The following is a 17,991-nucleotide window of genomic DNA, read 5'->3' as shown; positions in this document are numbered from 1 at the left end:
TTTCTGCTTACGGTTGAAATGGTTCATTCCATTTTTCCCCCCATTCACTTCACACCTTGATGAGCCAGGACTCAGCATCATCACCCCTCATGCTAGTGACTCATTGCCATCATGATGACATTCACAGCTCTTGTAGCTGTGAGCCAACTTGAGCTCCTTTAAATGATGCATGACAGCTAAGCACACAGCATTAACATGAGGTATGGATGTGATGAAACAAACATGCGCTGTATGGCTTTTTTCCCCCTATTCCACCATTTCGCTATCTGCAAGCAAAAACAGCCACAGAGCTCATGGAGATACACAATTTAGAAAAATAACACATCACCGTGGCTACAAAAGCAAAACGCTGTAGTTTCATGTACATGAGACACACACAACTATCGTATGAATTGATACTTTTACAGTAAACTTCGCAATGGCTGCATGTTTCATTTAATCGCTGTTTTGTTTTGCCATCACAGGCTTTACCTCTACTTTTTACCAGTGCTGACCTTCTCTATTTCATGAATTATTTAAAGTCTATTTTCTGCTTGTTCACTCAGCCTCCTGCTATAGCAACCTACATACAGCCACTAAAGGGCATGTTGTGATGTGCAAGTGAGACTGGATTTTTTTTTCCTTCTCCACAAGCTTAAGTCATTGAAAGAAAAAAGAGAATGAAAAAAAAAAAAAAAAAGTAGACACAGACAAACCACCAACCTTGACAACGTATGTCACTCCTGGACCAGAGATCTTCTCACTGGAATGTACCCATCCTCTGGAGGGTTTGCTCACTAGTCCGCTGCCTCCACCTGGATTCCAGTCCTCTCCGCCGCTGGGCTGGAGCTCTTCCAGCCTGCTCTTCTTGCTCATGCTGATGGCCGGCTCCAGCTGCGAGCAGGGGGTTGAATGGGAGGCTGAGCTGCACAGAGTGCCGCCCACACCAGAGGCTGCCGCCGCCGCCGCCGCCGCCGCCACAGCGGGGCCCGAGCCACCGGAGCTGCCTGAGCCCGATCCCCCACCCCCCTGCAGCTTAGACACAGCCAGGTCCTTGACAGCTGAGGGCAAACCCTTGATGCCCAGCAAGCTGCCTGAGTTGCTGAATTTTAGGTTGGACACCTTGTTGATGAGGGTACAGAGGGTGGTGCCTCCATCTTCCAGGTGGTCAGAGCCGTGGCCGGTGGGGGTGCTGGAAGCAGTGGTGGCGGAGGACTGGACCTCGGTCGGGGGCGTGTAAGACGTCTCGGCTGCAGATTGGGGGGTGGCCGAGACCTTGGGGTTCATGGACAGGCCGTGGAGAAGCTCATCGACGGATGTTACTGACTCATTCCTGAAGCGGTTGTATTTGGTACGGTGAAGCATACCCTTCTCTCTCTAGCTCTCTCCCTTCTCTCCACCAACTGACACACACACAGTCTGCCTCTTTCACAAGTGTGCTGGCAGACGTGGCTGAGCCGTGCTGATTACCCTCTCCTGTAACATAGCAGCAGCGGTACAGGCAGCAAACGCCTTTTAGCAATCACAGGCCACCTGACTGTAATTTTCTCTTTTGAGGTTACAGTGGTGGTTGTGTTGAGCTGCTGCTGCTGCTGCTGCTGCTGCTGCTGCTGTTGCTGCTGCTGCTGCTGCTACTGTCGCCAAAGTCCAATCTGCTTTCAGTCAAATCCAGAGCTGCGATCCGATCCGTCAGCGAGAAATATGCAGACACAATCCATGGGAACACAACATTGGAGAAGAGGAAGAGGATGATGGAGAGGCAAAAGGTCTGTAAAAGGCTGCCAATGTTGTGGTGCAGCTTGCTTGGTTTCCAGTGGTGATGCTGCTGCTGTTGCTGTTGCTGCTGCTGCTGCTTCTGCTGCTGCTGATCTCTAGCCTCAAAAATCAAAAAAAGTAGGAGAAGAGAAAAGGGTCTATGTTGTCGATGATCATGGATACTGTGAGGGAAGAGCAAATACTCTCTGCTGACTGCTGCCTGCCTGTCGGCTCAGAGCTAAAGCATGACTCACTGATCTGAGAAAACCTTCTCAACAAAAGGCTTGCTGAGCACTGCAAATCACTTCCTGTTGGAGGGAGAAAAAACCTCCCACTTACAGCACACTGGAACCAATCAATTTTTAAATTCCCCAGTCTGATATTTATTCTCTGTAATTCTTACCATCTCATTTGTTTTTCTGAGAAAAGGAAATGAAGAGAAATGAGAGGTAGCGATCGATTATTTAAAACTGTCAAATATTTGTCCGTAGGAAGTTCCTTAAATTCGTGCTATTCACCATTAATATGTGAAAAAAAGAATCAATCGATTAGTAGCAATGCAAGGATGATACATGGTACATAATCAGAACTGGTCATAGAGTTAATAATAAATTCATTTAAATAAGTAACGAAAACTACTGTTCGTGCTATTGACAGCAATGATGAGTGTACCTGTTACTGAAAATATACAGGTATTTAAATAAATGATTACAACTCTATTTAAGATGAAGTTGTTTTCTTGACACCTCTAGAAGTCATTGAAAGAAAAACAATAAAGTGAAAACTGTAGCATGGCTGAAAATGCGTAACATCATTAATGTATTGCTCATGTCGGTTTATAACAGCTGCAGAATATGGGAAGACATTACTGCTTGTCTCGGACTAAAAGATGCAAAAACCCTTGTTGTTTCAGCAACAAAAATGAAAAATAGAATTAAAGCAAAAATTTCCATTGTTTTTTCCAACCATACCTGATATTACTAATTCTCTGTGACCATTCTGCATCAAAACGCATCAAATATTCAACTAGGAAGCAGATACATTCTCACAACCTGTCTAAAATAGCCGACAATCTGCCCTGGTTGAACTGCATGAACGACACAAGTCAAAAAAACACAGTATGAACAACATGTTTCTCAGGCAGATGAGTCAATGAAAGAACCAAAAAAAGATAACGGGGGGAAAAAAAAAAGAAAGTGTCTCCTTAAAAACCAGCAGCAATGAAGCATCTTTGTCTCCCCGGCAGCGGAAAAGCACACAGCCAGACACCATTCATGTAAAATGTCCTCAGGAGCATCTAGCAAAGCCGAAAGACTGACACTCATTCATAAGCAGCTTCCGCTCTCACTCTGCTGCAGATTTCGCACTGCAGTCCCTCCCAACATCTCTCTTTCCTGCCAGGCAAATATAGAAAAAAAAAAAAAAAAAAAAAAACCGAGAGAGAAGACAGCACGTCTGCTTTCTCTCCTCAGAAACAAAGGCACAGACAAAAGCGGGGAAGAAAAGGCAGGCCCTCGCAAATCAAAAGAGGAGGCATGAAGACAAAGGAGGACAGGAGCGGAGGACAAAAAAGCATGCAATATTTAGTCTTTTTATGTGAATGGAATAGCAGGCTGGCATACCAATGTTTCTGTGAATGGAAGCAAGGCCTTTCTGCCTCTGCAAGGCAATCCCTAGGGATGGCATGGTCTTATCCAATGAGGAGCCGGCTGGATGACTCATTCAGGGGAGGCTTGCAGAATAGTGGAAGAGACCATTCCAGAAGCAGGTGTACAGCTTGTTTTTCTGCTAAATGGCTTTTTAAAATTCTAGATACGCCACCACATCTAATACATCTGTATGATTTATTCTGATAATGTCCTGTTAACAGTAAGAAGTAAAAAACAGTAAACATTTCCGAGCCAGGAAACGGAAATAAAACCTGCACCCCCTCCACCCCCCTGATTTTGACAGTCACAATTATCAGCTTTTTTTGTCCACATTCATATGAAAAGAGACCACCTACACATTTAATTAGCAATTTAGAGTTTATATGTATGAAAGTGGAGAGTACAAATGCACCAGGATAAGAAAAGGTATTTTGGGCTGACCCATTTGGACAGATGAGGAGGAAAAAATAGCACCTTTTGTTCTGAATGTGACATTAACCATTTGAAAGACATACGGTACTGAATGACAAAAAAAAATTAATTAAAACGAACAACTAGGCCCTATACTGAGAGAATATATTCAGGGCATGCCATGAAATCTTATTTATAAATATGGGGAAAAAAATTAAGTGGCATTTTAACTAAGCCTGGAAAATGTATAGAATGAATGCATTAATCGATTACTGGCTTTTCAGTCGATGCGAACAATCATCAGTGCTTCCTTTGGACACCAAACAAATCCAAATGCAACCACTTGTTGTTGTTTTATATATAATTACTATAATAATTATCTTTATTTTAATATATATTCATATATTATATAATAGATTTACATTTCTGGAAGCACCACTTTATGTTGTTGCTCATATATGGATTATAACGGAATAAAGGAAACTATTTATGAATAATATTTTATCTTGAGTTCAAACTGACAACATGAATCTTACACAACAATGAAAAAAAAAGACTCCTATTTCTTATTCATTCCTACTTGCGTCACATTATACATCAGTATTTGATTCATTAGTTGCTTTCTTCAGTTTAATAATCACCTGCTTTGTGGCCTCTTTTGTACTACGCTAAAAATAGGAGCAATGTCCCTGTATCTCACCGGCATGTTCTATCAAAAATCAATAACAAGTTGAATTTGTGAGGTTGTCAGGTTCTGTCTCTATGTTCGAGTCTGGATGCAGGAGATCCATCTCCCAGTAGAAGTGGGTGGTACTTTCACTGGAGGAGAACTGAACTAATTAAATGAAAGTCCATATATGACTTCTATCAGTGATCAGTAGGAACTATATTGATATCTGTAACCATTTACATGTTATAAACCATCAAAATATGGACCATTATAAGTAAAGGCACATTTAGTAAAAGCATATTAGAAAAAATTCGGAAAACATTCAAAAATCAAAATTTCTCAAAACTGTGAAAATACTTTGGAGACATTGTCACCAGGAACCTACATAAAAAAAAAATAGAAATTAATCCAACCAGTTTCATTGGAGAAGATGTTTGAAAAATTGCTAATGAAGATGACAACGAAGACAAAAACGACGACGAAGACGAGGATGACAAAAACAAAAATGATGACAATGAAGACAATGAAGATGAAGACAGCGAAGGTGATGGCAACAAAGACACTGGCAACGAAGACGATGACGACAACGAAGACAACAAAGATGACAAAAGCGAAGACAACGCCAAACACAGCAACTTCCCAATAGCTCACAGCAACCAGGGGTGAGACTGAGGCTGACCAATTTTATCGATTCTGCGATATATATCAATATTTTGTTTCCCCAGAAAGTATAGATTTTTCAGTCGTGAGTATCGATCCATTAAGCCCCATTCAAATCCCCTATGTTCCGTCTGGCACTCTGCTCGCCGTCCATTTCCCCCGTTCACTTTGCATGAAGGCCGATTAGGTCAGCCAGCCGCTAGTGTCGCTGCAGAGCATTTGTAGCAAGTTACTCGTCTATCAATCAATCAATCAATCAATCAATCAATCAATCAAAGTTAATTTCTATACACTTTACAACAACATAACGAAGCCCAGTGCTTTACATCTAAAAGCATGATTAAATTATAAGATAAAAAACATCTTAATCAAGTACCATAAATATGCATTAAACAATACGACACAACACACATTGATAAAAGAGACCACAGATTCAAACCTAATGGTGTCTCAGTGCTAAGGGTTCAAAGCCAGTCTAAACAGGTGAGTCTTTAACCTGGACTTGAACAGGGGCAAGTCAGGAGGCAACGAGTTTCACAGTTTTGGAGCAGCAACAGCAAATGAACGATCACCCCACTGTTTATATCGGGACCTGGGGACATCCGAAACCATCTGAGAGGATGATCGGAGGGCTCTGCTGGGGCGGTGAACTGTTAAAATCTCAGATAAATAGGGAGGAGCTAGATACTTTCGTTCTCTTCCTGTTTATGCAGTCAGAGCTATGAGATTGAGGAGACTGGCAGTGAATATAAATCCAGTATCTTCATACTTAAAAGCAGATGTGTGGGAGCACTCCGGGTTTAAAAAGAAGACGGAAAGCGATGATTTAAATAAAAGTTTGGAGGTTTGCAAACTGTTACACAGACGTGAAATACTCTGGAAATACTACAAACCTACGAGCCCACCTAAAACGTCACCACCCGGACAAGGTAATGCTAACTGAGGAGGCTCAGAAGCTGTCTACTGTCCTGGTGGTGACTGGCTACCTCACATGTGTCAGTTTGGTTCACTTGTGATAATGCACTTTTCAAAGGCTTGTAAACCACAGTTTAGACCATTTCAATAAATCAAACTAATTTTCTCATCACATCTTTGATTCATTCTGTCCAGCATGTTCCAGCTGTAGACTCTGTCCAGTCAGAGCCATATATTGTGTAACTGATCGATGCTTTCAGTTTACAGTTCAGTTCATTCAATCCAAGTCAATGGGACACTCACAAGATGTCACCAAAATCACTCCGTCCCTTTAAAATCTTTCAGAAAATGATCGAATTCTATCAAATCTTATCGTTGGTTGAATATCGTGATATACAGGGTGAGTCAGAAAAAACGCTCTTTTCATTTAAAGAAATTGTACCACTGAAATGGAAATGCTTATTTTTCTTTTGATCATACAGTCATATTGATGTGGTTATTGAGCATGTCTGGTGATTGAATCATTGATTTATGGCATAGCATAACAGAGGGAATGTCCATTGTTTATTGTGCACCGAAATATCTGCCAACACAGTTTATGCCACCGTGAATGAAATTGAAATTGTCAACCATTACAGCATGTTTACTCGCCATCAAAATGTTTTGTCTCAGCGAAGTCGTCCGGCACGACCTTCAACCTGGCTACCGTTCAGATTGATGCAAATCTGTGCTCGTTGTCGCATCTCTAACACAGCTCTTCTTGCCATTCGTGTTCGTCGTAGGGCTTGGATTTCAGCCATGATGCGATTTCGGAGTTCCTGAAGAGTTTGTGGAACAGTCTGATACACAGGGTTTTTAAGATACCCCCACAAGAAAAAATCAAGGGGGGTCAAGTCCGGGGATCGGGGAGAATTTTGTCACCATGAAAGCTCTCTGCACATCTGTAAACTGTGGTCTTGCCATGATGAAAACTCCCTGGGCACTGTCATGTAGGCCTATGTCCTGAGCGTGAAAGCAAAGCCCCCACTCCTGTAATTGTTGTCAATTTCAAGTTTGTTCACTGTGGCATACATTGTGTTGGCAGGTATTTCAGTGCCCAATAAACAATGGACCTTCTCTCTCTTATGCAATGCAATAAATCTATGACTACATCACCAGACATGCTCAATAACCACATCAATATGACTGTATGGTCAAAAGGAAAATCAGTGTTTCCGTTTTAGCAGGACAATTTCTTTAAATGGAAAGAGCGTTTTTTCTGACTCACCCTGTATATCGTATCGTGAGCTGAATATCATGTATCGTATCGTATTGTGATATTAGTGTATCGCTACAGCCTTCAGGTGAGACACAGAGGTTGCATTAACTGAAAATATTCTGTCACTGATGGATTTTTTTTAAAGATGACAGAAAATTCTGAAAATTCTGAAGGCCATCCGTCATTTTGACAGATTAAAATACTGAGGGTAATCTACCAAAGAAAGGTTTCACACAACAGAACAGAACCTGCTCTCAGGATCACTGGTCTGTCTGTTTCTAAACAAGGCATCAAACAGTCCATAACACTATCCTAACCTGTATAGAACCTGTATAGAACCCAACAGCACCACCGTTCACAACTATGTTGAATGCAACACTGTTACTTCTTTCAAATGACTCCGTTAGTTCACCTGTAGTACCCCCTCTGTCCATTTGATTGTGAGTGTGCATATTAATCAGTCATTGTCAAGTCTTGTCTTGTCGTTTAGCTGACTTTATCCAAAATGATATGCTTCTTTGCTAGCGCAAAATGTCAAGACAGCCGAGTTTTTTTAGTTATTTTTAAAAAGCCCAGTAAATGTGATGGTATTGATAAACGCGGTGAAAAAAGAGGGACTGATGCGTTAAAGGATGAGGAACAAGCAAGTAATACGCCACTTCTTATGGCATTTGGCGTGTTATACGTACGCATTTTCTACCTTTTGCATGTTATTCAACACCATTTGATGGTGTGTCAATTTATGCCAAGATCTCCGGTTCACATAACCCTAACCCTCAGTGCTTGGTATCTGACGCGGCATGAACATACACGCAGAAAGCTTATAATGCGTACAGATAACATGCCAATTAAAAGGGCTGTTTATATTCACATGAGTCATGATATGATGTTGGTTTATCAGCCAGCACCAACTACCGTTACTGCATCATTGAGGTGTTTTTGAACATTAAATACTACTAAATATGTCTCATTATTATTAAAAAATGTGATTTGAAATGACAAATAATAATGTATTATGAATTTTTATGACCTTGTCCGTCAAAGTGGCAGACAAAAAAAATGTCTAGCGCAGCCTCTGGTGAGACAGAACCGCAGAGCCACAACTGCTACTGAATGGACCAATAGTTTTGACAAAAATGCTGTTTTAGATTCATGGGTCGTCATTGGAAATGGGAACTGGTTCTCAATTGACCAACCTGGTTAAATAAATAAAATACATAAAAAACAGACTTTCTGCATCTGGTCCAATGTCACCTACTTGCACACAAATACTTTATTTACTATTATTACTATTTATGTTATTTAGTCACTTTACTAAATTTTTATATTTTTTATCTTGTCTTTATTTTTCTGTTTTATTTCATGCTTATTGTCTTGTGCTGCAGCACATTTGAATTTCCCATTGGGGTATCAATAAAGTATATACATATTATCTTATCTTATTAATAAAACATATATTTCCCTATGAGCATAAGGTTTTTGTTTAGAGTATTGCAAGGTTAATTTAGTTTAATTCTTTATGATGTGAGATTGATGAAAAAACTCCCTCCTGGTTTTTAATTTGAACCCTCCTCTTTGGGTACAATTTCACCACAAATTTATGTATGTTGATATATCATTTTTATTGTAAATTACAAAATTCTATCCTCAGAAATACAATGGCATCATTTTAGCCATATTGAATGTTTTGTAGATGTATGAGATGTGGTGGGGTGGGGGTTGTTTTTTATTTAAAGAGCTTCGTAAGTAGTCACACATACACATAAACCTGGGCAATAATTGTAAATATAATGATTTTGTTGGAGTCAAATTGAAAACTGAAGGTAACAGGAGGGTTAAACGTCCACTATTGGTTGTCCTCTGGTTTAAATGCTGGACAAACATTGTAATCCTGATATTCTGTTAGAGTTGACACTACAGCTCTGTTAAACTGAGGCTCAAGAGCTGGATGTTTAACTATAACTCTACCGCTGTGGTGGTGAACTGATGGCTGAACTGCATTACCTACTGTCCCTCAAAATGCCTGTGTATCCATGGGGACAGAGGTGCAGAGTACAGAGTACAGAGTCCTTTAGGTTGAAGACCCACCCACCATTTTCCCTGCCATAGTGGAAACACACGACAGAGCAGAGATGAAAAGAAGCAACGGAAATACCTGAACCATATGCTGCCAGAGGAACAGGGGATGACGACCAGTCACTGGGGATGTTTCCGTCATTGTGACCGCTGCCATGGAAAAGGCTTCAAGACCTCCCCATTCTGACAGTTCACTGGGGTGGGGAGGCCACAGAATGGAAGCATATGTGTAGTGTACGATGGCATCCATCTACAGACAGAAAACACAGCTGAAATGTAGAAATAACAAGTGAAAAAGTGGATCTTACTGCTCACTGATACCCTGCCTACCCATGGATTCATTTTGAGTCTTAACTTTCAAACTTTTTAAAAACTTTTCAAACATTTGTAAAAAAAAAAAAAAAAAAAAAAAAAGCAAAAATTGAGAGAAAGGCACAAATACAGAACATGCATGCGGAAATTGAAAAGAATCAGGTGGATAGTGTCAGAGAAATCAGATGGACAAATTTTCTATGTTGAAATTACGTTTGTAAAAAAAAAATTCAAAAAACTTAAATTTTGCCATCAAACTGTGCACTGCACCTCTACTACTGGTAAAGAACATGTGTGTGAAATTTGAAAAGAATCAGATGAACATTAAAAAAATCTGATGGACAAAAATCTTGGATGGATGGATGGATGGATGGGCAGATGGACTTCCTGGGCCGTTTCTCAATACGTGTTCTTGTCTGTTCTTCCTTTCTTGTGTTCTCGTGAAACATCATCAGTCGCAGCCCAAGTGCTGTTCCAATTGTAAGTTCGCATAAACCAAGAACACATGGAATACCTGGATGTTGTTCTTGTCAGTTAGCTTAAATCAAGGATGCACTGGTTGGTGCATCCTGTCTTGGCTGGGAAATAATTCCCAAGATACAGTTCGTGCCGGCCCTGCCATGAGTCCACTGGCGTGGGCGGGACCTGGGTGGCTGTGCCTGGCTGAACCGACGAAATGTATTACAGTTTTGAAAAATATACAAAATGTATAAATGACATGTAAATAGATGAGTTTCAATGTTTACTAACAACAGTGACGTCATCAAGATGCGTGCACAACTCAGTGGTAAAAACATGAGTACCAGCTACCAGTCGGCTCACATCAGCCGCACACACCTTCAGGCGCTCCCTCAGAACTCGTGAACGAGCCTATATGTTAGCTCTAAAACAGTCCATTAACTGTCTCTGTCCAAAAGACGATCCCATCTTCTCTTTCATGGCCGCATAATTTGACTTGACCGCATCGGGAAGGCTGTCCCATAGTAGAAAAGCAGACTTGCACAGATGGGTCGGTAGTATTGTCACCAGCTCCCCCCGCTCAACTCACCGGTGTCGCCTGCCGTAGCTCCAACTGCCACTTCCAGCTGAGGAAACTGGCTGCCATCGCCAGCAAAGGGAGCAGGTAGATCCACAGTCACTCTCTCTTTATAGAGTGATAGGTCAGGGGAAGCCCTCCTGGTAGGTTTAAAGGGGTCTCCATCACCGTACCACATGATGACAATTCTTTTTTTTCCATGCCGCTAAGCGCAACAGGCACGCAGGCTAACTATACTGAGAAGCTACACTAACCGCGGTAATAACTATAAACAGCAGTCGGCAGAACAGAACCACCACTGCCACCAATGGAACCGAGCGGTCTTTCTGCCTCCAAGATGCACACGCAGCAAGACTTAATATATGCATACGCCACATGAAACTTCTCTATACTAGTGCAAAGGTATTGAAATCAAATCAAGTGATATTGTGGAGATTTCAGGGAAATACATTAGGGAGCTGACGGTTTAAATACAGCAGAGACAGGGAGGAAAGTTTACAAGTACGCAGCCCTTCCAATTACAGATAGACTTGTGTTCTTAGGAAGTCCGTTCTCTGAGACCGTTCTTACCAAGACCACACTCACTGAGTTCACAAAACTGTACTCTGTGTTCTTGGTATTGAGAAACGGTGGTATATCAGTAATACCTCCGCCCTCTAGGGCAAGTGGGGGTATAATCAGGGTGCGCAGCAGTTCTGTATGTGGGGGTGCGGTCCATAACTAGTGTAACTAACGCTGGCGTGAAACTAAAATGAAACTTTACATACTTTCAACGTCCAACTCCCTCGTTCTATTCCTCTATTATACAGCGGATCTTACACAAAATTTTCACAACTTCTAACCTGTATGCACTGGACACAAATGCTAGGCCCCATGAATTTGTCACGTTTACCCCCCCCCTCCTTTACAGCGCCCCAGTGCATGGGGATGTTCGCAAATTCTGAGACTGCCAACAGTTCGGTTCAAGTGAACGTTAGTGCCACTAATGTAGGATCTAGATCTGCCTGTTATTTCAATGGCTGGTTGTCATCCCCCCCCCCCAAGGATGAAATTCATTGAGCGGAAGTAGGGATGTAAAAACCAGAGGGGGGGTTGATCCACCCCACTCCCCCCAACAAATTGCATTCTGGGTATAATAAATATGGCATGAACATATAGAACCGGCTCTGATCTGCCTCCTTATCATATATTTTTAACCTAGACACCTACTGCAGATGTCTTCACTAAAACTTTGTTATAACATCAGGTTTAATGTGCGATATTTAGTGACATCTAGAGGTAAAGTTACAGATTACAACCAAGTAAATACCTCCTTCCTTATGGTGGCTGAAAAAAAATGTGGTTCTTATTTGAACTAGTGTTTGATGTCTCTTCAATCCTTTTTAGTTAAGATTTCAAAACAAACAAAAATAAGTGGTGTCAGGTACAACAAACTCCACCCCCCACATGTATTGTAGCTTATTTTGGCTTCGATCCAGCTGATGTCATCATGTCTGTGCATGTGCTGATGTCAAATCAACTGCCTCTATACTGTATATGTGCCAAGTTTGAAGTAAACTGAATCAAAATTGATGTTTTTATAGACATGTGAAATTTTGCCTATTATATGTAAACGGGAGAAGAAAAAAGATTTTAAAAATTCATGAAAAATTTGAACTTTGACCTACTTTTCCCACAATGTAATGACATCTATTCTGGGTCACTAGCAATCTATAAACCCAATTTGATATGAATTCAACCAACAGTTTTGCTGCTAGCGTGTTAGCAAACAAACAAACAAACAACCTGAACCAAAAACAATACCCCTTACCTCCCTTTCAGGAAGCGGGGTAATAAGAAGATAAAGTCCATTCTGAACCCAAACCTGTTGATATACACAACTGATTGGTGACAAAAGCACAGTTCTTCTTTATGTATGATTATATGCTAATGGAAACATAATTATTAATATTATTTGCCATTTCTGCAATCGGATCCTCCTGAATCCACTAAAGCCTACACTGTATCATTACATAAGACTCTACTATTTCGTAAACTGTGTAAACTAAAAACAACGCACACGTTCCAATTATCTGAAACTTTTTAGCGTTTAATAGATTATTGTTTGCAATTAAACCAAAAACATTTACCCTAAAAACAATATGCACGTTAATTTTATTATGTTAAGACGACCATTTGAAAGGAATGAGGGAAGAAGAGAGGCAAAGAGCATCCACTGGTGAGGAAGGCGGCAGACACTTCTCTACTTACAGTTGCCAGGTTACCAAAAACATTCAAAAAAGCAAGAGTTATTTTCAGACAAGCTAGAAGCAAAATAACCAATGGTACAAAAAAGGGCAGACACAGACTATTGGTAAAATGTTACCATTCAATAATGTAAAAAATGCATTACTCTCACAGATTTGGTTAATGATCTACAGCTGATACGACTGAAGAGGAATTAGAATGTTTCCAGGTCTGAGCTGCTCATGATCATAACCGCCACGTTAATGTCATTACAATAATCTGTTAATTCATTATTGTTAAGCCAAATATTAAAACAAGCCATTTTCCATAAGACCATCTTAAAAGTTGTGGTTATATCACATCTGCTAACCCATGTGAATCCGATCCTGGCACGATCCAATCCAATCCAACTTTATTTGTAAAACGCTTTAAAACAACCACAGTGGACAAAAGTGCTGTACAAAAGAATAAATAAAAAACAAAATAAAAGAGTAAAATACAAGAATAGATTAAGACATAGAACAGCTCTACAAAAAACAGTGCTGTACATAAAAATAAATAAAACCTAAATAAAATAGTAAAATACAAGAATAAATTAACAACATAAAAAGCTGTACAATTTAAAACAACAACAAAAAAAGATCTCACTGGTGGCATTTGCACAAATTTTACTTAATGTACTGTGAAGTTTATATATAAACTATAGAAATTTTAAAAAAAAAAGACATTTTGAATTTCACAGACATTTTTTACGGCTCCTTTAAGGTGGCGCTTTTTCAGAAAGGCTGATGCACATCACAGATAATAGAAACACTTTTTTCAGCTAAATTCTGACAGAGCGAACATCCAACTCACAGGTGTCAAACATACGGCCTGTGGGCCAAAACCGGCCCACCACAGGGTCCAATGTGGGATGAATTTATGAAATGCAAAAATTATACATAAGATTTTAACAATCAGAGGTGTTAAAAACATTTTATTTCAGGTTCCACTTTCAGACCAATATGATTTAAAGTGGATCAGATCAGTAAAATACTATCATATTAACCTATAGATAAAACTACAACATTTCTCTATTGTGTTAATGTAAAAAGTAAAATTCCACAAAAATGTTGACATTTACAAGCTATCCTTTCACACAAAATGTAAGTAACCTGAACAAATATGAACAACGTGAAATGTCTTATGAAAAGTGTCATTTTAACACTATTCTGCCTTTTACTAAATGTTTTGTGCATTTATAGATCCACTATGATCTGTATGTTGTAATGCACATGTGTAAATGATAAACTGAGGCACAATATTGTTAAAATTTCACTTATTTTTCTTAAGAAACTTCAGGTTGTACATGTTATTCACATTTTAAGGAAACTTTGCAGATGTAAACCCTTTCATAATGTAATTTTACTTTCACTGTTATATTACTGGTGCAGCCCACTTCAGGTTCATATTGAGCTGAATGTGGCTCCTGGAATAAAATGAGTTGGACACCCTGATCTAACTGAATGATCAGCTGACTGAAACAGTTCTAAATATTCCTATAAATAAATAAATAAATAAATAAATAAATAAATAAATAAATAAATAAATAAATAAATAACACTGCTGGTGGTAGAAACATGTCCACTTTGTACAGCCTTGATGAGAAAACAAGCCTGAAACAAATGGAGCTAGGAACAACAAACCCTCACACGTATTGTAGCTTATTTTGGCATCAGTCCAGCTGATGTCATCATGTCTATGCGTGTGCTGATATCAGCATATCAGCTGCTTCTGTATATGTGCCAAGTTTGAAGTAAACTGAAACTAAATTGATGTTTTTTATAGACATTTGAAATTTCACCCATTATAAGTCTTTTTTTTTTTGAAAAATTCATACAAATTTTTTTAACTTTGACCACATCTATTCTGGGTCACTGGCACGGGCGCCGCTACCAATTGTGGGCCCCATGAAAGGTAAACGCTGTGGACCCTTCACAAAATTCAGTATCTTGTCGGACGGGGTGGGTGGGGGGGTGGCGGCGCATGTAGGTGGGGCTGCGGTCCACACATACATTCACTCACACTAGCATGAAATGAAACTGAAATGTTTCATGCTTTCAACGTCCGATTCCCGACTTATATGCCTCTCTTACACAGTGGATCTTATATGAAATTTTCACAACTTCTAGCTTGCATCCACTGACCCCCTCCACTGTTCTATGGGCCCCCAAAAAATGCTGGGCCCCATGAATTTTTCATGTTTAACCCCCCCCTTATCAGCACCCCATGTCGCTGCCAATTGATAAACCTAATTTGGTGTGAATTCAACCAATACTTTTGCTGCTACAGACATGTGAAATTTCACCCATTATAAATAAATGGAAAAAAAAATAAAAATTCATAAAAAACTGATACTTTGACCTACTTTTTTCAAAATATAATGACATCTATTCTGGGTCACTGTCAATCTATAAACTCAATCTGGTATGAATTCAACCAATAGTTTTGCTGCTTACGAACCGAACCTAAACAATGTCCCTCGCCTCCCCTTTGGGGGGGGGGGCAAGATAATGCTTTGCTTCTCTGCAGATGCTTATGATTCACATTTTTCTTCTTTGCCACTTTTCAAAAATGCTTAACATTCATTTGTCATTTTAAGGAAAAAAAACAGCTCATGGAAAATTAAACGTTTGAAGAGTTTTTACTATTTTACGGTGCAAGTAAGCTAACATTTAATATGGTCACCCACCACTTTTACGTTACTGCAGCTCCATCATTTCATCCAAATACGGCCACATGTACAGTCGCAGAAAAATTATTAGACCACCCTTGTTTTCTTCAATTTCTTGTTCAGTTTAATGCCTGGTTAAACTAAAGGTACATTTATTTGGACAAATATAATGATAACAACAAAAATAGCTCATAGTAGTTTAATTTCAGAGCTGATATCTATCCATTTTCCATGGTTTTCTTGATGATAACCAAAATCCCTTCAGTTCTTACATCAGTAGCTATGGCATTGTACTGACAAAAACAGTGCTTTCAGACATTCCATGTTTTCTTTTCTGTCTGTTTTAGTCACATGACACACACAGGAGGTAGTACTTGATTCCATAACCATTGTTTTTTATGACTTTTGATGGTCAAATAATTTTTTCTGCGGCTGTATTTCCAAAGAGTCAACATGGTGACACCCTCACACATCCCAGTAACTCCAGTCGGTGACCACTGCCTTACACTATGATCATTTCAAAGCAGCACAACATATGACAGCTCCAAAAAAAGTTATTCCTTCCAGTAAATGCAGTCATTTTAATGTCCTCTGGCTACACATTAAAATAACTCTGCATTTGATAAAACATTCATAAAAATCACATAAGATTTAGTCCCTCCTGAATCACAGTCAATCCACAGTTAATTAAATGTTGATTACAAATGAGCCTGACAGTGGGCATGTTTCAATAGCATATCCTGTGGTTACACAATCTTCTGTTGTGTTTTTCAAAAAGCTGAATGAAACACAATCAAATGAGAAGCAAGACACTGTTGATAGTCTACTTGAAGAGGGCACAGTGATGTAAGAATGTCCTGCAGCCAATCAGATCCATGGCCTTGAGCGTTCATCTTCATAATCAGGTCTGTACGCTGTCATTTTCGCTTCTTCTGAATGGTTCATTTAAAGACCAGCAGAAGAGGATCATGTATGTGTACGGGTTTGTGAAGGAAGGCCCTTCTATCATCGGACTGAAAAAGTAATTAAAACGCAGACCTGTCTAACCTGTTTACACCATGGGTGTCAAACACATGGCCTGTGGACCAAAACTGGCCCTCCAAATGGTCCAATCCAGACCAAAGGATGAATTTACAAAGTCCAAAAACTGGGACATTGACAGTAAAGAGTGTTACTGAGTCTTGACAAGTTATTTTTGATCTGAAGTTAAATACTGTATTTTTCAGTTTCAGATGTCTGTTATTAGGGGTGTGTATTGGCAAGAATCTGGTGATATGATACAAATCACAACACAAGGATCACAATTTGATATATCATGATATATCATGTTACAAAAAGTTAAAAAGGCAATTTTTTATTGGCTTTGATTCTTTTTTTAAATGATTATGTCCTGGAAGAATGGAATTACACCGGAAATGTGCACAAATACTAAACACATTTTTATTTGATCACAAAAGGATCTAATGCTATATCACAAAATTTTCTTCTGTTAAAACTTAAATTATGTTTTACAGACATTACAGTTTAAGATCCTGCTCAAATGTTCATATTCTATTAGTTCATAACCAACATCATAACGTTATTTTTGTGCAATCCCAACAAAGGAATTAACATTATTTAATAAAAGTGTTAAATAATAAAAAAAATAAAAATAAAGAAAAAAAAACAACAACAAAAATGAATCTCCACAATATCTGCATTTGAATAAATACCTAAAAAATATCAATACAGTACTTTTTAAAATCGATACAGTATTGTGAAATGAAATATTGCGATATACTGCAGAACCAATATTTTCTTACACCCCTACCTGTTACTAAATGTTTTGGCATTTGTAGAGCCACTATGATCTGTAAATTGTAATGGACATGTTTAATTGATAAGATGAGGCATAATAGCCTATTAGTAAAACTGCACTTAATTTTTAAAGAAATTTCTGGTGTTTCATGGATGCTCTGGTTAATCACATTTTTGTTTGAAAATGTAAACATTTTCATACTGAATATTACTGTTTTTGCACTAAAACAAACTGAAAATTTTGGAGATGTCACTATTTATTTATAAGTTAGCCTAGTATGCTATTATTTTACTGGTCTGGACCATTTGAGATCAAGGCCATGTCCACACAAAATCGCATCTTTTCCTATCCGATCTTTTTCTTTGTTGTTTTCAAAAAAGTGCTTCGTAAACACGGAGTCATTTCAGGAAATATCTGCGTCCACACAAAACCACTGACAATGATTGAAAATGATGTAGTTCAAATGCCAGCCTGTATGTGGCGTTATAATGCTCTCGGGAAAAGAAGATGTGGAGCATGTGCATAAAGCTTAT

General features: G+C 39.1%; 1 protein-coding gene and 1 long non-coding RNA gene across 2 annotated transcripts in view; one reads left to right on the top strand and one right to left on the bottom strand.

Annotated features, from left to right (window-relative positions):
- Positions 1-3,131, bottom strand: part of shc3 (SHC (Src homology 2 domain containing) transforming protein 3) — a 41,997-nt gene extending 38,866 nt beyond the window's left edge. Inside the window, exon 1 of the mRNA XM_030151030.1 lies at positions 703-3,131. Coding sequence (XP_030006890.1) covers positions 703-1,344 — 642 coding nt within the window. The 5' untranslated portion in view covers positions 1,345-3,131. The remainder of the gene's footprint in view (positions 1-702) is intronic.
- The window catches only part of LOC115430805 (uncharacterized), a 636,483-nt gene that overhangs the window by 85,768 nt on the left and 532,724 nt on the right, over positions 1-17,991 (top strand). The gene's annotated exons all lie outside the window — the stretch shown is intronic.

The sequence above is a fragment of the Sphaeramia orbicularis genome, chromosome 12 (genome assembly GCF_902148855.1).
Source record: "Sphaeramia orbicularis chromosome 12, fSphaOr1.1, whole genome shotgun sequence".
NCBI classification, from domain to species: domain Eukaryota; kingdom Metazoa; phylum Chordata; class Actinopteri; order Kurtiformes; family Apogonidae; genus Sphaeramia; species Sphaeramia orbicularis.
This window is presented reverse-complemented; position numbering and strand designations above follow the sequence as displayed.